At 49.1% G+C, this 21,701-nt stretch overlaps 4 protein-coding genes across 10 annotated transcripts in view; 1 reads left to right on the top strand and 3 right to left on the bottom strand.

Annotated features, from left to right (window-relative positions):
- The window catches only part of tweek (transmembrane protein KIAA1109 homolog tweek), a 32,534-nt gene extending 11,528 nt beyond the window's left edge, over window positions 1–21,006 (top strand). For 2 of the 4 annotated variants that reach the window (XM_017170072.3, XM_017170069.3), the window contains 13 exons: window positions 6,006–6,342; window positions 6,416–7,597; window positions 7,652–7,816; window positions 7,875–8,127; window positions 9,126–9,237; window positions 9,330–9,445; window positions 9,511–10,305; window positions 10,435–11,299; window positions 11,365–12,001; window positions 14,649–19,278; window positions 19,349–19,549; window positions 19,618–19,748; window positions 19,811–21,006. In XM_017170072.3, the coding sequence (XP_017025561.1) occupies window positions 6,006–6,342; window positions 6,416–7,597; window positions 7,652–7,816; window positions 7,875–8,127; window positions 9,126–9,237; window positions 9,330–9,445; window positions 9,511–10,305; window positions 10,435–11,299; window positions 11,365–12,001; window positions 14,649–19,278; window positions 19,349–19,549; window positions 19,618–19,748; window positions 19,811–20,524 (10,138 nt within the window). In that variant the 3' untranslated portion in view covers window positions 20,525–21,006. The remainder of the gene's footprint in view (window positions 1–6,005; window positions 6,343–6,415; window positions 7,598–7,651; window positions 7,817–7,874; window positions 8,128–9,125; window positions 9,238–9,329; window positions 9,446–9,510; window positions 10,306–10,434; window positions 11,300–11,364; window positions 12,002–14,648; window positions 19,279–19,348; window positions 19,550–19,617; window positions 19,749–19,810) is intronic. The other 2 variants (XM_070283399.1, XM_070283398.1) reach the window with 2 other exon arrangements.
- Window positions 45–2,870, bottom strand: LOC108077006 (bromodomain-containing protein DDB_G0280777). 3 transcript variants are annotated; one of them, XM_041775577.2, is made up of 5 exons: window positions 2,712–2,870; window positions 2,489–2,627; window positions 583–2,449; window positions 292–529; window positions 45–242 (listed from the first exon to the last, which is right to left on the bottom strand). In XM_041775577.2, the coding sequence occupies exons 1-5, from the start codon at window positions 2,772–2,774 to the stop codon at window positions 117–119; spliced, it is 2,433 nt and encodes an 810-aa protein (XP_041631511.1). In that variant the 5' UTR covers window positions 2,775–2,870; the 3' UTR covers window positions 45–116. The 3 variants fall into 3 exon arrangements, with proteins under 3 accessions (XP_041631511.1, XP_041631509.1, XP_041631510.1); XM_041775575.2 differs by having other exon boundaries at window positions 2,489–2,654; window positions 2,712–2,868; XM_041775576.2 differs by having other exon boundaries at window positions 47–242; window positions 583–2,437; window positions 2,489–2,654; window positions 2,712–2,868.
- LOC108077002 (RNA-binding protein 34) lies at window positions 3,945–5,650 on the bottom strand. Its single transcript, XM_017170075.3, has 3 exons — window positions 5,179–5,650; window positions 4,718–5,104; window positions 3,945–4,626 (listed from the first exon to the last, which is right to left on the bottom strand). The coding sequence occupies exons 1-3, from the start codon at window positions 5,588–5,590 to the stop codon at window positions 4,115–4,117; spliced, it is 1,311 nt and encodes a 436-aa protein (XP_017025564.1). The 5' UTR covers window positions 5,591–5,650; the 3' UTR covers window positions 3,945–4,114.
- Window positions 12,018–14,313, bottom strand: ApepP (Aminopeptidase P). Of its 2 annotated transcripts, none has more exons than XM_017170074.3 (2): window positions 14,162–14,313; window positions 12,018–14,025 (listed from the first exon to the last, which is right to left on the bottom strand). In XM_017170074.3, the coding sequence occupies exon 2, from the start codon at window positions 14,010–14,012 to the stop codon at window positions 12,168–12,170; it is 1,845 nt and encodes a 614-aa protein (XP_017025563.1). In that variant the 5' UTR covers window positions 14,013–14,025; window positions 14,162–14,313; the 3' UTR covers window positions 12,018–12,167. The 2 variants fall into 2 exon arrangements, with proteins under 2 accessions (XP_017025563.1, XP_070139501.1); XM_070283400.1 differs by having other exon boundaries at window positions 12,018–14,080; window positions 14,162–14,278.
- Window positions 21,007–21,701: the final 695 nt, after the last annotated feature.

The raw sequence follows: 21,701 nt of genomic DNA, 5'->3' as shown, positions 1-21,701 counted from the left end.
TAATCGCATATTTGTCCAAAATATAATCAAGTTTTTGATAATTTGGTTGCCGTTTATAAGAAATATATTTAATAGGAAACATTAACTAGAGTTACAAGTAAAAGAAAATATATAATTTAACTTCGCTTCATGCGCTCATGCGCAAACGGCAAATCCTTGAGTGCCACGTTGGCATTGATCTGGCTACCCTGATCTCGAGGAAACGAGTCCATCAGCTTTTTAAGATACGTCTCTTTGTGGTTCTAAATGCAGATACAGATATGTATTAGGTAGGGATATCATACCACTCACCTCTGGAGCATCATCTGTTGCCTTGGGACTGTTCTCCCGCTTGCCTCTTTTGTTATCGGATGACCAATCTGATTCCCCTGCGGGATTGGGCTCTTTCTCGCCGGTCAGCTTATCCAGATTCAGGCTTTCGCTCAAGCTCCGATCCTCGTTCAATCGACGCTCGTTTTGCCTCTGAATGAGATCGCTCTGCTTGGAATTCAGATACCGAGGCGGATCGCGGGCACTATTAGAAATAAAACTACATAAAAGTTGGTTAATTAAAGCAGATATTCATATGGATTATCCGCTCACCTGTCGACGTCGGAGTGACTTTCCTGCTTGGCCATATAAGCGTTTACTGGTTGTGGTTTATCATTGTTGGTAACTATCTTTCCCCTTCCTTGTGTTGATTTTTCTATTTCGGCATTTCTCTTTCGAGAAAACTGATGTCCTTCATAAGGCTCAAGTGGAGCTGGTTCCCCTTCTACACCATTCAGTTCCGCTTGCTCAGTGTTTAGGTGATAGTTGACCTCTGATCGCTGCTGAATTTGTGTCTGACCTTGAGATATAAGAGCCTGGCCTTCCTGATTTGGATTAACTTGTTGCTCCTCGTCATTTCTCTTTCGAGAGAACTGATGTCCTTCATAAGGCTCAAGTGAAGTTGGCTCAATTTTCGCTTGTTTCTTTAAAGGCTGATTTAGAGTCCATTGCTCAGTGTTTGGATGATAGCTGACCTCTGATCGCTGCTGTCTGTGTGTCTGACCTTGTGGCTTAAGAGGCAGACTTTTCTGATAGGCATTTCTCTTCCGAGATAGTTGATGCTCTCCATAACGCTCAAGTGGGTGATAGTTGACCTCTGACCGCTGCTGTCTATGTGTCTGACCTTGTGGCTTAAGATCTTGATTTTCCTGACAAGCATTTCTCTTTCGGGAGAGCTGATGTCCTTCATAAACCTCAAGTGGGGCTCGTTCTGCCTTGAGCTCCCCTTGCTCAGTGCTTTGGTGATAGCTGACATCTGGTCGCAGCTCTCTATCCTGTTGATGAACCTGATCGCTGTTTAAGTCAGCCTGATGATAATTCCGATGAGTCTGTTTAAAACTGTCTTGATTTTGTAACTGTATGTTAGCCCGATTTTCTTGTTGAGAAATGCCCTGATTTCCTAGCTCCAAGCTGGCCTGGTTATCCTGCCTAAAATGGTACTGATTTGTGGCTTGTTGCTCCTGAGCCGGCTGAAAATTAGCCTGTTTTCCCAGCTGTGAGTTAGCATAATGCTCCTGGCTAAACTGAGGCTGATGGTTCAGTTCTACATTGGCCCAATTTGTCAGTTCTGCGTCCCAATTAGCCTGTTCTATATTGGCCAAATTAGCCGGGTTCAACTTGGCCCAATTTCTAAGTGCCACATTGTCTGAAAAACCCTGTTTCATTTTGAACCACTGATCCAGCTGGAAATTACCCAAAATTTCCGGTTGCACGTCAGCTTGAGATGTTTGCTTCGAGTTGGCCCCTACATCATTTTCCCGATTCAAGTTCTTTTCATACTGAAACTTGTCGTTAGCCTGCTCCAAATGGGATTGATGTTTTCCCTCAAAACTGGAGTGACGTTGGTATATGTTAGCCAGAGACTCTGGCTTCGAGGTAGCCAGATTTCCATGCAGCTCAGCTGGTTCCATAGGCCTGGATTCTTTTGGGAAATCTAAATTTAAGGCTTCATCTAGTGGTTGGCCCTGGTAATTCATAATCGTCTCTATCCCAGCCAACTCCCTCGGTGAAGTGTATTTTGATGGAATATCCACCGACAGGTCCAGCTCCTGGAGAATTTTCTTAGTATTTTCAATCTGCTTCCTAGCCAGACACTGGAAGTCATCGGATTCGCATTCAATATCGTCTTGGAATTTCTTGCGCTTATTCTTATTATTGATCTTTGGGCACTTGTTAAAGACATCCGTGGATCCGCAGGAAGCTTTGGTCGTGCAATCAGGGGTTGTGGGTCGAGTGGTTTTTACGCAACACTTTGAAGTTGGACTTGGACATGGTTTTGAGCGGGAAACCTGCTTTGCCTCTCCGCAATCGTTCTCTTCTCGGCAGCCATCCTCCATGGTGGGGTTTACAGCTCGAAGGGTCTTCTTCATCACTTGCACACTCTGTGGCCCTAGACCCGCCGTGCTCTCTACGGTTTCACCTGATGATGGTGATGAAATTTTAATTTTTGATTACTTACCTTCTTCCCTATTGTCGGCATTTTCAAGAATTAAGTGATCCACGGACTTGAGATCTTCCAAGGTAAGATCATTAAGGGTTTCCCGAACCTCTGCGTCAGTGAGGCCATGTGTTAGATCGGGATAATCCGCTGGGTCAGACTGCAAATTAGGTTCCTTGTATTGATTCTAGAATTGCCGGTTATATGCATTGATTCGCGATTGTGCACCTCTACGTTAACTTACCAAGGGATGAGCCAGAAAGGAATTAACTAGGCAAAGCCAGCATAAGAAAGCTAGCAGTAGCATTTTGATATATGTTTGGTATAATGTCACAACACTCGTTACACTTCGGACTGAGCCCACAAATAACACTAGACCAGTTTTGATTTTGAGATTCCTTTCAAAGTTACAAATGGAAAGGAAAGTTGGAAAGGTCTAATGATCAGAACGGTTGGACCTAGTTTACTTTATCCGATTTTTAATTTTTAAAAAGTTTTTTTATTCTAAAATTCCGATACTGATAAATGAGTATCACAAAGATTAAACCGTTATCCTAAAAGGAGTGTAATTTTGAAAGTCGGTGTACAGGATAACTCTAAATGTACTCAACCAATCGTTTTGATATTTGGCGCATAACTTTTTTAACTAATTCTACTCACGTCTAGCTTTTTTTATTTTAAATTTTATTATATTTTTTATTTAACAAATAAACTTAATTTTTTAGTCAAAAATCAGGGTTTTGACTTCAAAATTTCATATAAAATCGGGAAAAATTAAAAAAAAACAAGAAAGGAAGCTAACTTCGGCACGCCGAAATTTGTATACCCTTGCAGATTGGTTTCGATGTTTATAATATAGATTTAAATGCTGAAAACACTCACAAAACAGTGTTTCATTACATTTTACCTATACTTATTATGTTTACAGTTTGACAGTTACAGTTTTACATTCCCAGTTTTACATTTTCTCTACATCTACCGATCGGTTTATATGGCAGATATATGATATAGTATATGTATAGATTTTTATGAAATTTATACCATAATTCTAGAATAATAAAAAAAGCTTATATCTCAGAGTAGATAAACATACGTTGAAAAACAACGAAACTATAATTTTTTTTCCTATTTATTTCTCGACCGTTCCTATGGCAGCTATATCATATAGTCGTCCGATTTTCATAAAATTTTTACCAAAATTCTGAAATAATATAGAATGGCCATATCTAAAAAATGGTGCAAAAATGTTGGAAAACAGCAAAGTTATAATTTTTGTTCTACAAAAGAAGAACGCGGACAGTTAGGATGTTTTTGGAGGGTACTCGGGAGATTATCTAGAACTCCTAGACTTCTAAATATTTTGTAATACCAAAATTGAACACAAAATTGTTTAAATTTTGTTTATCTTTATGACATTTAATTTTATTTAGCTTAATTTATCCGGAAAATGTTAACCTTACCCTTTAATGAAAAATGGTTTCAGCTTTTAAAAAAATCTGTATTTATTTTAATTTTCTTGCGAGTAATCTTTCAACGATTACCCCGTCAACGTCGGTGGTCAACTTCGCTACAACAAAAGGAGAAATGAAAGACCTTTCAATTGGATTGCAACTAATTAAAAAAACTTAGATCTAAGCTGGTACGAAATTAACTCTTAGACTTGGGGGCTATCTTTTTCGCCAGTGCTTGCTGTTGGTCGTTGCTCTTCTTCTTGTTCGGCTTCTTGGCCTTCTTGATGCCATCAACCTTCACGCCCCGGTATTCGGACTTCTTCTTCTGACCACTGCCAGCTGTTGCCTTGGTATCCTTGGCCGGCGTGCCATTGTCCTTGCCCTTCTTCTTGTCCAGTCGTTTCTTGGCCCCAGCAGAATTCTGTTTCTTGGCCTTGGCCTTTCCAGATGTGTTCGAAGCAGCAGCGGCAGCGGCGGCATCGCGCACCTGCTTGGCGCCCAGCTTCTTCACCAAGTAACGCTCCACGTTGATGGGCCTATCATCAAGGAGGGTCTGATTTAGTTCCAAGGCCAAGCCCACGGCGTCGGGTTTTTGGAAGCACACGTAGGCCACGCCCTTGCAGCCCTTGACGCCCTCCTGGAGGCAGCGGATGTAGTCGATTTCGCCGCAGCTGGAGAAGATTTCACGCAGCTTCTCCTCATTTGCCGCTAAAGGAAAACAGTACAAAGGTTATTCCTTGAATACTTTTTGGGAGTAAGGGAGGAGAAGCTTCCAGGAAGTTCTTATTTTATCGCTTACAGTATTTCAGGCTGCCCACAAAAATCGTGCGCTTGGCATCCTTGTCATTGGGCTGCTCGTTATTCTGACCGTTCCACTCAGCCGCCGCTTTGGCCGCCGGCGTCACGCGCAGATGGTTGTCCTTAAACTCGGAGCCGTGCAGTTCTAGCGCCTTTTGGGCAATCTCCGGAGTCTGCAGCACCACGTAGGCATTTAGCGAGCCGGCATCCTTGCGCTGTTTGTGCTTGAAGAGCAGCTTGCCACCGGCTGTGCGCAGACGAATGGATTGCACAGTTCCGAATGGCTGGAAGAGCTTGACTATCTGCACCCGCTTGGTATTGATGGGCAGATTGCCCACAAAAACAGTGGCTGCCTCGTCGGCGGGATTGCGTTCCCTCTTGACAGCTCCTGTTGGTGGTGGAAATTTGGTAATAATTAGTTTGATTTCTGAAGTTTCAAGAAGCGGATGTGATCAACATTACCCTCATCCTTGTTATTGGCCTTGGCTTTGGTGGCCTTTCCCTTTGGTTTCGCCTTGACGGGCGCTGACGTCGACTTCTCCCCCTCCTTTTTAATGGTCTTGCCCTTAACTTTGGTGGGTTCTGACTCCTGCTTGATGTCCTTGGGTGCCGCCTTATTTTGCTGTTTCTTTAGCTTCTGAGCCAGCTTCTTGGCCTTCTTTTTCTCGATCTTGGCCAGGTCCTTGGCGGACAGCTTCTTCTGGGAGCTCTCCTGGACCGCTGCCTTTACCTCCTCTTTGGGCAGCTTAGGCTGCTTCTTCTTGGCCTTGTCCTTGGGCTTCTTGACCTTCTTGCTCTCCTCCGCCAAGCCAGGTTCCTTTTTCACAGCTTTTAATTCAGCTTTTTTGGCTTCTTTTGTTTTTGGTGTTTTCATTTTGCAGTTTTATGTTTTTTATCAACACGCGGACCGGAACAGTGTGACCAACGCATTGATTTTCATTAATGATTATAGAACGTAATCAAACCACGTCAAGTTGTAGTAACGTAATCATCTGACATGAAGTTACGAAACACACAAAAATATACCAAATCTAGTATATTTATACGATAAGAATTCAAATTGAAATGTTCGTTACTTTTGACTCTGAATATCGTAATAATTTGAAATGTATTTAATCATAAGTGAATTACCACTGATATCAAAAATATCAAAGTTTGGTATATTTATACGATCATTTAAATTCAAAATTTAAAAACTGTTTTAAAATGTTTATTTTAAATTGCTTAACAATTTTAGAAATTAGATCAGATAAAAAATAATTTAAATATTACCTTTAATCTATTTCCAGAATGGTGGAAGCCGCCGTTCCCACAATCCAATCAATGCACCTGCTGTCGGTGGTGAACTTTATACACACCTCGTGCATTGCCAAGGTGAACAACGACAACATCCTGAAGAGAGATCAGAGCCTCAGCTACTGGTCTCAGGTGCACTCCAACTCCAAGCGATCCACAACGGAGAGACACCTCCAGGGGCCCGGGGACTCGTTCCTCAGCGACGTATACGAGGAGAGCATCTCCACCAAGACTCAGGGACTGATTGTGCTGCCCAAGGTCAGCATCACCATGCTGCAATCCTCTATTGTGGAGGAGATCATCTCGGTGGCAGCGCTGGATAACGTTCAGGTAGAGGCAGATTCTGTATTTTACATTTAACTTGGTGCAATTATCATTCTCTTTACTTTTGTTTACTCTCCAGGATCTGAGCTGCGTTTCCCTGCTCACCTTTTACATGGAGGGCATATCCACCAAGTTCCACCTTGGCAAGACCACCCGTGCCTCCATGCACAACGTGTACATCCAGCAGACGGTGCAGTCCGGCAGCAGCCACAAGAAGGGAGGCATCATGAAGGGCACTCGGGCCCTCCTGGCCCACCTCTCGTCGCAAACGCGACCCGACAATGTCCAGGGCGAGCCCATACTGATCGAGACTTCGGAAAAGCAGCTGGAGGAGTTGGTCATTACGCTGGACATCGGCAGAGCCCATGCCCAGCTGCGTCGCCTGAAGACGGAGGGCCAGTCGTGTGCACAGGATTCGCCCATCATCGTCACCGCCATTCCGGAACACAAGAGCAAAGTGCTTTTCGAGTGCCTGAAAATGCCGGAGAGCACGGGCATCGAAAGCATTGGCTACATTATGTTCGAGTGTGGATTGGAGGGCGTGGGTGTGAAGATCGTGAAGCGTTCGCACTTCGAGAAGTCAGAGAACAGCAAAGAGGAGTTGGCCGAGATGGCGGGAGCGGGAGCTGAGGGAGCCACCTCTGCTGGAGGTTTCAATCTCAACGATCTGGTGGGTGGCCAAAGCGACGGAGCAGCAGCTTCTAGCGACGGGGGAGCCACTTCCAAGGCGGAAGCAGCCTGGAGATTGATAACCAAAAAGCCTCCCACTCCCAAGACCCCCAAGGCTTCAGAGGGCAATGCTGGTGGCGGAGATAACTCCTCCTCGGCGGCGGGTGACCGGAAATCCACACCCAAACCTCTAGATGAGGATGTGGAAAAGGGAGCGGGCACTGGGAATAATCCGACAGGCGGCGGGACGGGAAACAACTCCAAGGATGCCTACGACAAGGTGCTGTCCAATGTCAAGGAAACGGACAAGACCTCCTCCTGTGTGATCGAACTGAAGGCGGTGTGGTTCAACTTTGCCGCTCCGCCCTGTGTGCCCATCACGCGGAAGATCGACCTGACACGCCTGGACTGGAATCTTCTCAGCACCGCTTCGCCGGCCATTACGGCTTGGATGAATCCTAGCAACCGACTGGCCATCAAGATCGTGTCCCTCATGAAGGCTCTGCACACCAGGCAGACGGCAGTCGCCGCTTGCCTCATGGCGCAGGCCATGGACAACGAGAAGATCCAGAGGAATCCCAAGATAAAGAAGGTAAGTGGGGCATAGGGCGAGATGTATTTGAGTTGTTATTTTATGGTCTTTCAGAGTCGTTATGCCAACAACTACACGCTGCTGTCCAAGACACTGCAGGAGGATCCCAGCTGCCAGCTGTGCTACATCATGCAAAAGCTGGTCCTAGACGAGGGCGTCGAGCGCATCGAGCCCATTTTCAAGCAGCACGATGTGCCGCATCTCAACACATTGCGACAGGTGAGCAGGGGCCTCGCCTTAAACCTTGTATTTTCTGTGACCAATGCCTCTGTTCCAGGGCATCATTGTGCTGAGTCGACAGTGGAAGAACACCCTCTACAATCCCATTCTGTTTGAGCACCAGTACAAGAACAAGCTGGCGCGGCCCATCAACGTTACCTTCTCGTTCCCGCAGAACGAGGAGGAGGCGGAGAACGATGAGCTTGAAGGTGATGTTGAAATGGGCGCCTATTCGGGCGTCGGCGAGAATCCGGAAGAGAGTGAGAATGCTTTATTACTTGGGCAAACACAGCATCATCGAACTCACATTGGTATTTTTTTGATTAACGCTCTCCTGGTTATATCTCCCTCTAACCTAGTTATATGTATAGTTCTAGGCTCCTCTCTCTGTGTCTATCTTTTCCCAATTCTGTTTGATGCATGTGTTTGTTTGAAGGCTAACCAGAAGTGGAGGAGAATGCCTCTGCTGCGTGTGTGTGTGTGCTAGGGATGGAGGGGAGACTGTCAACCGTTCGATACTGTAGCGATAATTAAAGCGTAAATCGATACACAAATCGACGTTTTATCGTTGCAATAAATCGGTTTACTCAAAAATCGGATATACAAATATTAAATTAAATTTTTTGATATTTTTCTATAAATTTATGTACAATATTTTTCGATATTACAAATTTTGATATTTTCGATATATTCATTAAAGTCACGATATACAAATCTACGTTCTATCGTTGCAATAAATCGATATTCAGTTCAATTTAAAAAATCATAAGTAAATTAAATTTCTTCATATTTTTCTATATCTTTAGGTGAAATATTTTTTTAATATTTCAAATTTTGATACAATATTTTCGATATTTTTTCGGACTTTCCCTATTGATAAACCTCCCTAGTGTGTGCTGCTTTGACCTCTATCCCCTATTTTCCAACCTCTCCTTGATTTCCTTCTCTTCTGTCTCTCAACACACTCCACTCCCCCACAACACAAAACGTTATCCACCGCTTTGAGTGTTCACTTCATTGTGTTTGATGCTTTCCGTTTGCATTATACTCTACCCTACAGTTCAATACAACACTCTTCTATCCTTTCCGGCTATAAACTCTATCTATTTTTCTATGGAACAAAATTTAAACCTAAGTATGTTGTACACTAAGCGAAGGATAGTGTGTCCTTCTCTCCTTAGGTTTCTGTAAGTAATGTTGAATGTTTTTTGCGTTTAGTGTACAACGTTTCAGGGAAGAGTGTTTTTCTCCCAAAGAGTGCTTACCCTTTATTTACCCCTCTATCCATCCCCCTGTTTTGCCTCCATAGAAAACAATCAGTACGGCGCAGGACTTCCGTATGGTCATGAGGCTGGAAACCATGGAACTGCTTCGCAACGATCCACTTCGACTTCGCCAAATATTCACCTCCCGCGTCGTGGGTAAGTTTTTAGTGACTGCCGGCTTACTCATCCATCACCGTAATGATCCCATTAATGCCATGCTTGTGTCGTTGTGTCCATGTGCTTTTCAGCTTGAGCAAAGTGCACAGCAAAGCCTCGAATTATTCACATGGCAATTCATCTCGTTCTAGCATTCAAATGCTGCCCATTATTTCTGGGCTGGTGGAGAAGCAGATGCCGGAATTCGGTATGTCCTTAAGCGCTGTTTAAAGTCCAAAGCTAGTTTTTTACATTCGTATTTTATGGGCACAGAGTACGGTGCCTTGCAGGAGGGCTCCTTGAGCTCCACCAACTCTGTTAATAAATTCTGGCTGGGAGCAGAGAACCACAAGGAGGACTTGTACTTCTGGATGGCCAAGCAACAGGATAGCAAAAAGAAGCACTTTGCCGAAAAGGAGCACGCTCGCCCTGCTCCGCCCAAGATGCATGGTCACTATACGGGTCAGTCTCGCAGCGGCATCATGCAGGATTCCATTAAGCTGCTGGATGCCCATTTGATTTTCGAGCCCCTGCTCACCTGCCTGGGTGTAATGCCCCAGCAGATGATTAACAAGTTCTCCAACGCGGACATCTCGTCGCTGGAGAACTTTGGCACCAATCTGTCGCTGATCGGCACCTTCGATTCCATTCGCGTGGACATCGTGGTCAGCGAGGCGGGTGACAAAAAGAACTCGGCCCAGAAGCCAGCGAAACTGAACAAAAAATCAAATGGTGGTGGCAGGGCCTCCATTATGATGGACACTCCGCTTTTCCTTTGCGAGCGAGTCGGTGTGGAGCTGGAGGTACTCAAGATGTCCGATGGGATGGTGGATCAGGCACGCCAGAATGTCATCTATATGTCGCGACGCCAGCTGAAGAAGCACACCAGCACTGTGATCAACTTCAGCCTGAATGTGAGGTTCATTTCGCAGCAGGTGAACATGCCGCTGCTGCGGCTGCTCCACCAGATCTGCAACATGTATCAGAATGTGAAGGACGCCCAGAACGAGTTCCACGAGCAGCCCGAGCTGAGCAAAAAGAGTCAGACCAAGGATGAGTGTAGTCTGGGTAAGGAATATCCTGTTTTTAAACCAATGACCAGAAATCAACAATAACAAGAATCCAATGGACAGCTTTACTCATCTTGTTATATATTATACCTTCTTTAAATTTACCAATTTCCATATCTTCCTTCAGCATCCGAACCCACAGACATCTTGCCCTTCAATTCGGTAGCCGAACGTTTTGGTCACGGCGAGAACTACTCGGACGAGCGCTACGATAAATTCAATGAAACCATGCCCACGACGATAGCCAGGCCACGCCCTGGCGGTCTGGCGCCCATCATCCAACTCACACCTTCGCCCAACGCCAAGAACCGGCCGCAGAGCTTCGCCCAGAAGCTTCGTTCCACTGGGAAGTCCGTCAAGGGCAAGCTGGGCTACACGAACCTGAATGAGTCCAGCTCCTCGCCCTTGAGGGACAGTCCCACAATGTCGATCCATGAGCAGAACATCCTCAAAATGTCCACGGAGTCGAAGGCCTCTCTGAACGGTGCCTGTGCCACCAGTATGAGTGGTGACTACCAGAATACCCTTACCAAGGCGGGAATGCCGACGATGGCTCCTCTGTTGGAGACACCAAACTGCTGGAAGACCATCTACCATCTGCTGGAACTGTACGGCACCATGCCGGAAACCAAGACAGTGGTCCAGAGGAGCTCTCTGAACGAGCACAAGAGCAAGCCCCATCATGCCTTCGGCAATGATGAAGATGATCTCGCCAGTGCTCCCACACCGGTGCCCCAGCATCGCGAGATGCTGCTGGTGGACGCACCATCCCAGGAGCGAACGCGACTGATTGTCTTTGGGGTGGCGAAAATCCACAAGACTCGCCTGCTGGCCACGCTCTCCGGCCTCAAGTTGGAGTCCGAGATCACCACTCTGAACAGCACGGCCACTTGGCGAAAGAAGGCGCGTCCCGTCTCCTTGGAGTGCTCGCTCACGGGCCAGGTGGGAAGGGCGATGATTGTGCTGCTGGAGGGAGTGGCTCCCAGTCAACAGTAAGTTGGTCTTTTGGGAAGTTGTCCCATTCGCTGGCTTTACATAATTTTTTATTTTCCTCAAGGACTGTTGTAAAGGTGACCGTGGGCAAGAGCCAGACGCTCTATTCGAGCCTCTCGAAGCGGGGCAAGGACAAGAACAGTGGCCTGCTCTCCATCGGAGCCATCAACATAGACATTCCGCAGCATCCAGTGGCGCTGCATGGCATGATGACTCGCAGCTCCAAGCAGTTGTCCTCCACCTTGCAGGAGTTGCGAGTGAAGCGCAATTCTGGTCGCTCAACTCTCCGTTCGCATACGGCTGAGGAGCCTGAGTCACCCTTCCATGCCCGCAACTCGGGAGGAAATAGTAGTGCCGGTGGAATGGCCAGTGAGATGCGGGAACGCACTGTATCCGGTGGCGCGGGAGCCCAACAGCATCACCAGCCCCACCAGCAAGCGGCTCGAAGGGCAGCCGCCTCCCACATGGCTCAGTCCAAGGCAGGAGGAGCCCAGGCTCAGCACCAGAACGGATTGCTGCAGCCCCTGGTCATGCAGTTCAATGTGCTTCTGCAGAGCCTGTCCATCAATGCGGCTCTGTTGCCCTCGCTCCAGGCCCAGTATCGGATGAATCATGTCAGCTCGATGGGAGTGACTGGCCAGCGGGCCAAGTTCGTCATCGATCTGCCCACGCACACGCTCAGCTTCAACACGAAGATTCAGGTGAGTAAAGAGGGGATTTTTGTTTTTGTTTTAATTATTAATTTATTTGTTGTAAATGCGTTTAAATGATTAACAATTGATGGGCCTTTTCCAAAGGGCATAAAAGGCATCCTAAAGTCGCGTCTCAAGTAAACAATTGATATAATAATGCAGAAAAGGCGTGGCCTTATATAGCCTGAACTTCCTTCTTGAGCCAGGTCAAGGTAAAATCGTCTCCTTCGCGTGTCAGGATCGGGGCAAGGGTGTCCCAAACCTGCTGATGATAGCTATTGAGCAGCCTCACCTCCGCCTCGGACAGGAGCTCCTTCTTGATCATTTTCGTTTGCTTGGGGCACATGGTGATGGTCTTAAAGGTCAGGGCTCCGCGGTTGGAGAAGTTGTGCGGCGATTGGGTGGCGGGCACTATCTGGACAATGTCCTCGACGCGGATGCCAAACTCGCCGTCCTGGTAGAAGCCCGGCTCGTTGGAAATAAACATGTTGGCCTGGAGACCAGGGTCGTCGGGCATCAGGCGAATGCCCACGCCCATGGGGCCCTCGTGAACGTTCAGGAAGTGACCGACGCCATGGCCAGTGCCATGCCCATAGTCCAGTCCCACGTCCCACAGCGCCTTACGCGCCAGCGTGTCCAGAACCTGTCCCTTCACTTTAGCCGGGAAAATGGTGGACCCAAAGCTCAGTTGTCCCTTCAGGACGCGGGTGTATGCTTCCTTTTGGAACTCTGTGGGTTCTCCGAAGTGCAGGGTCCTCGTCACATCCGTGGTACCGTCCAAGTACTGGGCACCCGAGTCGCACAGATAGATCTCGTTCTTGGTTATCTTCCGTTTGGTCTCATCCCTGGGATGGTAGTGGATTATGGAGCCATTGGGTCCCGAGGCACTGATGGTCGTAAAGCTCAGGCCCATGTACTTGTCCTTGGAGCGGCGGAAGGCTTCCAGCTTATCGGAACCGGAAATCTCGTCCACTTCCGCGCCAATCTCCAGCTGGTTCTCCAGCCAGGCAAAGTACTGGCACAGGGCCACTCCGTCGCGGACGTGACTGTTGATAAATCCCTCGATCTCCACCTCGTTCTTGATGGCCTTCAGCACGCAGACGGGCGTCACCTCCTGCAGACGACGCGACTTGGGAATCAGGGCAGTCAGGTAGTAGCTGCTGGTGGGGGCGATCCAGATCTTCGACTCCTTGCCCGACACGATCTTGCTGATCTCCAGGCCGATGGACTCGTAGGGCAAAACAGTTATCTTTACATTGTTCTCCTGCTGGTGACTGGCAAAGTCACCGGGCAGCTTGGCAGAGTCCACGAAGAGCAGCAGCTCGTCGTTGGTCACAATCAAGTACGCAAAGAAGACGGGGTTGAAATCAATGTCCGACCCGCGCAGGTTCAAGAACCAGGCGATCTCGTCGAGGGCACTGACCACCAGGGCGTCCGCGTTCTTATCCTTCATTTGCTGGCGCACAGTCTCCCATTTCCTCTCCACCGGCACGCCCGCATGCTCCAGCTTCAGGCTGATAATGGAGTTGGAGGTTCGGGCCGGTTGACCTGCCCCGCTCCACACCTCGTCGATGAGGTTGCTCTCGATGGGCACCATCTGGCACTCGGCCGAGTTCAGCTCGGTCTCGATGGGCTTCCAGCCGCGGAAGGACAACAGGCGGGGATCCACGCCCACGGAGCTGCCCTTGGCCAGGTTCTTGGCCAGCCAGGCGCCAATGGAGGGCGTGGTGGTCAGTCCGTCCTTCATGAGCACCCAGTTATCGTCCAGCTGCTTCTCCGCCTGCTGGTAGTACCGCCCGTCGGTCCACAGCAGGGCCGTCTCGGTGGTTATCACCGCCGTTCCCGCTGACCCATCGAATCCGCTGACAAAGGCGCGCCGCTCGTCGTGCTGGCACTGGTACTCCGACTGGTGGGCGTCGTCCGAGGGCACTATGTAGGCCGCAATGCTGGCGGAGTCGCCCACCTTGGCCCGCTGCATCAGCTCCCTCAGCTTGCCCAGGATCTGCGTGGTGCTCTTCATGTCGTGGTCAATCCTAAATGGCCGAACGGAGCGCAGAAACAGAGAATTTAATCGGCAATTTGGCTCAGCTTAAGGCGATAAGATAATCAAACGTAATCGCGCCCCGTTTCGTTATAAATTATCGCAAAACGTATAAACGTCGTACTCACAGTGCCTGTCAAACTTTATTGTTTAAGGGAAACAGGGTGGGTGCGGCGTTTGTTGGATGCCAGCCGCTATTTTTTTTTATTTTTTGCAATGACAAACAATTTTGCAATTATCTCACTCGCCAAAAAGCACAAAAATTGCCATGACTTGTATTTAATTTGGTATTTTTTCACACAGGAGGGTCACACTATTGTTTGGGTGTTTAAAAATAAAGCGCCAAAAAATGAAATTATTTAGTAGTAATATTAATTTAAAAAGTAATTTTTAATTTCATTTATATAAATATATTTAAAATATTTTAATGGTGACTTACCATCCATTAAAGTTTATAGAATTTTAAATATAACTGCATTTGTGCTTTAAATTTTAAAATATCTAAGACTGTTTAATTTATTTATAAAAATAATAATTATTAATAATAAAAAATCAACTGCTCTTTTAAAATTTATAAAATAATGCTTAACACTTCTCCTGAATTTCATTTTTCAGAATGAAATGAATCTGCCATCGGAGGCCTGCATTGGCCTGCCCCCGGTTCACGTCCTGGCGGAGTATATCCCCGACCATCGGCAGGACCACACTGAAAACATCGAGGGAATCGTGCTGCGTCAAGGCGGCTACGTGAATGCCAGCGCCGAGATCGGGGAGTTCGAGCGCTGCCTGACCACCGATCTCCTAAACCATCTGGTCTTCGTGCAAAAGGTGTTTATGCGCGAAATCAACGAGGTGCTGCAGAAGGTGTATGGAGGCGAGAAGCCCGTTCCACTGTGGACGGAGGAGAGCGGTGATAACTCCGGAGCCGTGCAGGAGTCGTCGCTCAAGCGCATCCTCTTCTCCATCAACATATCGATGAAGCGCATCCAGCTGACGGCCACCACACCTTGCTCGTCGGCGGTTCGCTTCGAAACCGGAACTTTGGAGCTGCAACTATCGAATCGGGTGAAGAACCTGGGCGATCTGAGCAACCGAAAGCTCTTCTTCAAGGCCCACATCGATTTCAATCTATCCCTGGGCCAGATCATCCGCAATGTGATCTTCGACGAGGCTGAACCGGAGTTCCAGCAGTATGCCTTCTTCCACACAACGATTGGGCTGAGGAATGCCTTCCAGGACGAGTTGCTGAACGAGGACAAGGAGTTGATTCTACTTACGCTCAAGAGACCGCTGGTCTACGTGCAGCCCATTGCCGTGGATAAGGCCATCCTCGTGTGGCTGAACTACAAGAATGCCTACGAGTACTGGGCGGAGAAGCGGGCAAACCTCTGCCACGAGCACGTCCAGCACAGCCAGTACGGTCAGTACTCGGCGGCCCAGCATCAGAACCAGAATCCGCAGGTGTTCGATCGCGTGGCCTTCGGCCAGATAGCCAGCTCCAACCTATCGACGCTCTTCCTGCAGCTCACCGTCGAGGACATGGGCATCTGCCTGCCCCTCAAGCAGGTCAACACCACGTTTGGCTCCCGTTCCTACCAGGACTTTGATGCAAAGGGTGCGGTGGTCATCACGCTGGAGAACACTATTATATCGGCGTGCAACTCGGGTGCCTTGGTGTCCAAGGGCAAGTTCCAGGGACTGTGCCTGCGCTTCGCCGACGACTTCGAGACGAATCTGGACGACTGGAAGCCCAATAGTGCCGAGCCCATCATGAATGTCTGCGTGGTTTCCGAGGGAACCTTCGAGGTGTGCTCTCGCACCACGGCTGCCAAGAAGGGTGAGAACGCCAAGTGGCTGCTGAATGTCAAGTGGCAGATGGAGGGCGTGGACATCCATCTGGATGTGAACATTGGCAAGCAGCTGAGTTCCCTGGGCCACACCCTGACCATGCTCACGGGCTTCGAGGAGGAGGAGACCCAGATGGAGTCACCCGACAGCGACGAGGGGGATCAGAGCTGCAGGGATACCTTTGTGAGAAGGAGAGGCGACTTCGACAACCTGCCAGCCTTTGTATTTGATCCCACCATCGACTCCAAGAAGCGTTCGTTCATGATGGAGAAGGAAATGGCCGAGCAGCTGAAGATCATCAACGATCTGCGCACTCTGGGGGCTTCCCACAACACCGTAGCCCACGAGGAGCGGCGACTGCAGGAGCTCCAGGCTATTTGCTACAAGTATTTCCGCCGTGACATGATCCAGAAGTGGAAGAGGCCTTCGCTGAGGCGATCCCTCAAGAACTACGGTCGCTCGCAGTCGTATATCGGAGCAGGATCTTCGGTTAGTGGGGTGGGAGTTCCTCAAACTCTGGACAATGGAAGCTATGCAGGCCGAAGACTGGACACCATTGCCTCCAACGACGAGATATCCAGCCTGCAGAGCACTCCTGCTTCCTGTCACTCGCGCAGTGCCTCCCTGAAACAGACTGGAGGAGGAGGCATAGTCGGCGGAGGCATTAATCCTCTGGGTCGAGTGACCTTCACCGAAGCCATGAGACAGACATCGCTTCCCAATGCGGACACGGACACGGAGACGGCGGACAACGAGCTGGACTGGCGCGGGGACATCACGCCCAGCGAGATAGATGTGGACGGCACCTCCGTTGAGATGCGTCGCAAGCATGGCCATGGCCAGAAACAAGCTGAACCCAATATAGATTTCGAGCTGGACATCAAGGTTCTGGTGAACTCTGGGAAATGCGTACTCCACACCAAGGAAACGGGCGAGGACAGGGCCCAGGGTTATGCAGCAGGATCAGGAGCAGCGGGCACCAGCGTACCAGCTTCGAGTGTCAAGTCCCATAAGCGTGAGAGGAGTATAGGCAACGATTGGGGCAGTCCCACGCCCTCGAGAAGGCAGAGGGACAAGAGCAAGCTGCGCTACAATGCCAACGCACTGCTGGCAGATCTCACCATCTTCCACATCCCAGGATTGGATGTGAAGCTGCACTACCAATCGAAAACGCTGCCAGATCAGGTGTCCGGGGATCAGATGCCGCCACATGGTCGCCGGTTGGGCAGCAAGCGAGCCACTTTGTGTGCCTGGATGACCCTGCAGAGTATCCCGGAGGAAACCATCATATCTCCTCATATTCTGGAGTTCCTGGAGCAGACCCTGGAGCCCATACCCGCTCGCCAGTCCAGCAGTGTTCCCCCAACGCCCTCCCACAACGCAGCCGTTAATCTGGACATACTGCCTGCCAACTATGTGACTTATGCCTCGTTCCCCGTAGACGTCATCGTATATTTCCACATGCAACCCTCTACGTTCCGCTTCAGCTGCCTGCCCGTCTCTCGCGTGGAGTGCATGCTGCAGTTGCCCAGCCTGGACATTGTATTCAGCTCCAAGCGGAGCAGCGAGGAGGAGAGCTCAACCACGCACCCGGGAAGTCACGCTCACCCGGAGCAGCCGCTGCCCACTGGCGGACTGAGTGTCACCGGCTGCCTGGCTGACTTCAATGTGTTCATCTTCCATCCCTACGGCGGGAAGAAGACCTCCAAGGAGACTCAGTTCTCGCCGCTTAGCGACAGTGAGAGGAAGGACTCCCTGAGCATCAACGTGGAGTTTGTCAAGTTTCACATTACGCGCTGCCGCAAGGTCTACATCGAGCCCCTGCCCAGCTCCAAGAGATCTCTGGATCAGTCCCGAGCCGTGATCCGCTTCTCCACCATTGTGGACATTGGAAGTGCCAGCTTCAAGTACGACATGAGAAGATTAACGGAGATCCTGGCTTTCCCCAAGGCCTGGTATCGCAGGAGGATCGTGAGACGCCTCTTTCTGGGCGACCTAAGTGTCCACCAGCAGCAGCAGCAGCAACAGCAGCAGCAGCAGGGAAATGGTGCTGAAACCCCAACTGGATGCGCTCCTGCTACCCCAACTCCCAGCGAGGATGCAAGCAGGGCCAAGGACAAAATGCGCCTGGATTTCGATGCTCAGCCGCAGCAGCAATTGGGGCACTTTGGTGCTGTGAGGAAGCTCAAGAACCTGGGCAAGTCCTCCAGCGCCGAGTCCTCGGGAACTCCTCCGTCTGAGAAGAACCAAATCACCGCCTGGGAGACACTCGTCCTGTTCGCAGTGAATTTCACCAAGCTGAATGTGCAGATGAACATTGGCAACGTGTGCGGCAACGTGGTGTGGCTCACCAAGGACTTCCAGTCCGATGGACGACTCTCCATTGGCAGCACAGGCTACAAGAACATGTATGCTGGCATCTACCTGGGAGGATCAGCTCTGGACGCCAAGGGTGGAATTGTGGGCGGCAGTTTTGAGGTGAACAAGATTAACAAGCGATTCCACATCAAAGAGGAGGCAGGCATGGAGCCGTACCACACCATGGGCCTCAGTTTTATGGCCTTGGAACTCAGGCTGGACTACATGGGAACTTCTGTGCTGATGACACGCATCAGCAGCTTCTCCGCCGCCATGAAGGACGAGTGGCGGACTGCTTCCCAGGCGGCAGCAGCTCCTCCATCGCATGGCAAGGATCAGGCCAGAGCTCTGATCTTTATCCATGGGGATCTCAGCTGGGACCAACTGCAGATCATGATCAGCAAGTCCACAACCGCAGATTTGCTCAAGATGTACTTCAAGCTGGAGGAGTTCTTCACACAGCAATTCAAGTCCTCGAAGAGAGTCTTCTCCAGTCTGGAGCCGCGACTCCAAGACCGCTCTGCCAGCATCAAGAGGCGACAGCAGCTCAAGAAGAAGCCGGCCAACGGAGAGCTAGTGGCCCCCGTACCCATTCAGGGTTTGATTGGGGAAAATACCGACGCACGTCACCATCGTCACTGGCAAAAGCCGCTGGCCCAGGCCGTTGGCCTGGTGGTGCCCTCACTGGTCACCCGTCTGCCGCGTCATGGCAACGTCTTGGGCGGCACCGTTGAACTCCGCGGGCAGAACATCTCGCTGGCCTGCTTCCATGGCATTAACTTCAAGTCTAAGTCGTGGGCCCTGTTCAGCCTAAGATCCCCCTCGATCAACTTTGCCACTGAAGCGCGACAGAACGAGGATGAAGTGCTGGTCACCCAGACCCTAACGTCTTCCCTGGGACAGACGACGGAGGTGCAGCAGCAGCAGAACCACTCGATGGCCATCGTGAGTCGCATCACGCGGAACATTATCTTTCCGCCGCAGTTCAAGACTTTGAATGAGTGGTTCCACTATGCCTTTGCTAATAGTGAGATTGATGGTGAGTTTTGTGGTTTTAACCAAGGATAAATAATCCGTAACCGTAACCTTCTTTCAATTTCTTCCCCTAGCTGTGGATCGCTTCCCCATTCTGGAGTGCGAACGGGAGATTGCCTCCAATTCCATTGAGCGAACGCGAGCTTCCGGCAGCAGCAGTGCCGCCAAAGCGCAGGAGCACAACCATAACCGGGAGGTCATCTTTGCCCTGCCTAGCCTGCAGCTGCATTTCAAGACTGAGCACAAACAAGGACCAACCACCCCGGAGCCAAGTGGTGAGTTTACCCAAGCTTAAAAGTTTACTCTAGCCCAATCCTAATTAATTTCCATTTAAATTTTACAGAAACCAAGCCAGAAGTCTTGTGCAGCTTCATCACCGAATTCGATGACCACATCTTTGTGACCGTCGATGCGGACGCCTTCTTTTTTCTCCACGATCTCATCACCTCCTATGTGACTGAAAAGGAGAAGGTGGTAAGTAGTGATATCGCAAACTTTGATTATTAAATCTGAGATTAACAAAATCGAATTGCCAGATTGGAGCTCAGTCGGCGAGGGCTGCGTCGCCAAATCTTTCGCAAAAGGCCAACCTGAAGCCATATCTGACCGACGAGATCCTGAAAGAGAAGAAGGGCGCCTCCAATACGAACTTGACTGCCCAGGGCAAGCAGATGAGCGCCAGCAAAAGCAGTCTGGATCCGCTGCAGGGCAGTCACTCAAGCCTAGCGAACGCTGCCTCCAATGTGTCAGGAGCAGCGTCAACGACCACGACATCACCGATGACTGCAACCACAGCAACATCATCATCATCCGCAGCCGCTGCAGCCGCCGCCGCCACATCGACATCGAGTGGAGCGACAGGGCCATCGACAGGCTCTTCAAACGACGCCACCGATGGCAAGCAGGAAAGCTCTCCGCCGAGCTTTGATCTCGAATCGTTTGTGCGCGATTGGCGGCACTTTGAGTGCCAGACATGGCACCTGGAGCCCACAGTGCGCCTGCTCTCGTGGGCCGGCAAGTCCATCGAGCCGTATGGCGTTGATTACATACTCAACAAACTGGGCTTCAGCCATGCCCGAACCACCATACCCAAGTGGCTGCAGCGCGGATTTATGGATCCGCTGGACAAGGTGCAGGCCCTGATGATGCTGCAGCTGCTGCTGATGGTCCGCGAGAACAAGGTGGAGCGGGATGGCGGGGGGGCCAGTGGGTCTGGCAAGCAGCAGAACCATCGACCATCAACGAATTAGCCATGACAGAGCCACATTCATGACAATTGACAATTGCCCAAAGTCGTTCGATTTAGTTTAAGTGTAGCAATGTATAGATTTTTCACCCGTGTAAAGTTTTATATATTATTTATTATCCCGGATGACCTGGCATGCTTAGACGTTTCAACTAGCGGTATTATTTGGCCAATAAGGCAGCTTCTTCTTCTGCAATGTAAATGGTTTGCTCTCGTTCCCCCCTAATTTTAGGCGTATTTGTATCCTCATCCTCTTTTATAGGTGTAACGTCAAGTGCTTCGTGTAATTTGCTCAATTTTTGGCGCTTTGTAACTATCATTACATCGTTTTGTTGTTATTCCTAGGATATACTTACTATGCAACAAGGAGCAAAGCAATTGTGTTTAAACTATAAGTAGCTCTAATTGAATATACATGATTATTAAATACAACCAAAAACCGTGTAAGACTATCGATAAGTAAATGAATAAACTTTCGGAAGAGCATGTGCAGCAATGTGGGGTTATTATTAGGGATGGAAAGGGAAGTTGAGTAGAGGTTTACTCTCTAGTTACTGTTTGTACAGAAAGCCTTTCCTTTTGATCTTCCACTGAAATTAACTTTTCAATAATAACTACTATTCTAAAGAACCTTGATCCTTTCAGTTTTACTTTTAGAAGGAACTACAAAAACAGAAAATGTTCCGGTTAATTTCTGCCAGAGTTTTCCCGCTCCTTAGCAGCATCCTTCTGGCCTCGGTGGGTGATGTCCTAGGCCTCCTACTTGGCCTTTTTGTGTGTATTTTTTTTTTTGTTTTACCCGAGTAAACTTTGCATCCGCAACGCGTATCCGTTCAGGCTCTCGTTTTGTCCCGCTGGCTGAGCAGTGCTTTCTTGGCGCGCCTTTCAACGTTGTTTTTCTTCGCCTGTCACTGGCTTTACATTTTCGGGGACGAGGTCTGAGGCCGAGGAGAGGGCCTGTGTGTCTTTGTAAACATTTCATTTTCCATCAAGGTTGCGTTTTTAATTATCTTTCCTTTCTCTGGTTGCTCTCGATGTGATGGGCTCTTTCTTATTCTTTTTTTTTGTAGCATATTAGGTTCAGTTTTTTTTTTGTCAGTTTCTACATCATTTTGCTGCCTCTCCGAAGCAGTCGCCCCAAGTTGATGAGCTTTTCACGCATTGTAGGCGCGCGCGGAATA

This window comes from Drosophila kikkawai, chromosome 2L (genome assembly GCF_030179895.1).
Source record: "Drosophila kikkawai strain 14028-0561.14 chromosome 2L, DkikHiC1v2, whole genome shotgun sequence".
Taxonomy (NCBI): Eukaryota; Metazoa; Arthropoda; class Insecta; order Diptera; family Drosophilidae; genus Drosophila; species Drosophila kikkawai.
Note: the sequence above shows the minus strand (reverse complement) of the source record. Positions and strands in the feature narration are given on the sequence as shown.

Bases quoted from the DNA above. Each gene is read 5' to 3' on its own strand.
- ApepP (XM_017170074.3), bottom strand. From the start codon at position 14,012: ATGAAGAGCACCACGCAGATCCTGGGCAAGCTGAGGGAGCTGATGCAG.
- LOC108077006 (XM_041775575.2), bottom strand. From the start codon at position 2,774: ATGCTACTGCTAGCTTTCTTATGCTGGCTTTGCCTAGTTAATTCCTTT. The intron at 2,655-2,711 runs GTAAGTTAACGT...CGGCAATTCTAG, and splicing joins CCTTTCTGGCTCATCCCTTG to AATCAATACAAGGAACCTAA. The intron at 2,450-2,488 runs GTAAGTAATCAA...CACCATCATCAG, and splicing joins TGCCGACAATAGGGAAGAAG to GTGAAACCGTAGAGAGCACG.
- LOC108077002 (XM_017170075.3), bottom strand. From the start codon at position 5,590: ATGAAAACACCAAAAACAAAAGAAGCCAAAAAAGCTGAATTAAAAGCT. The intron at 5,105-5,178 runs GTAATGTTGATC...CACCACCAACAG, and splicing joins GGCCAATAACAAGGATGAGG to GAGCTGTCAAGAGGGAACGC. The intron at 4,627-4,717 runs GTAAGCGATAAA...GTTTTCCTTTAG, and splicing joins TGTGGGCAGCCTGAAATACT to CGGCAAATGAGGAGAAGCTG.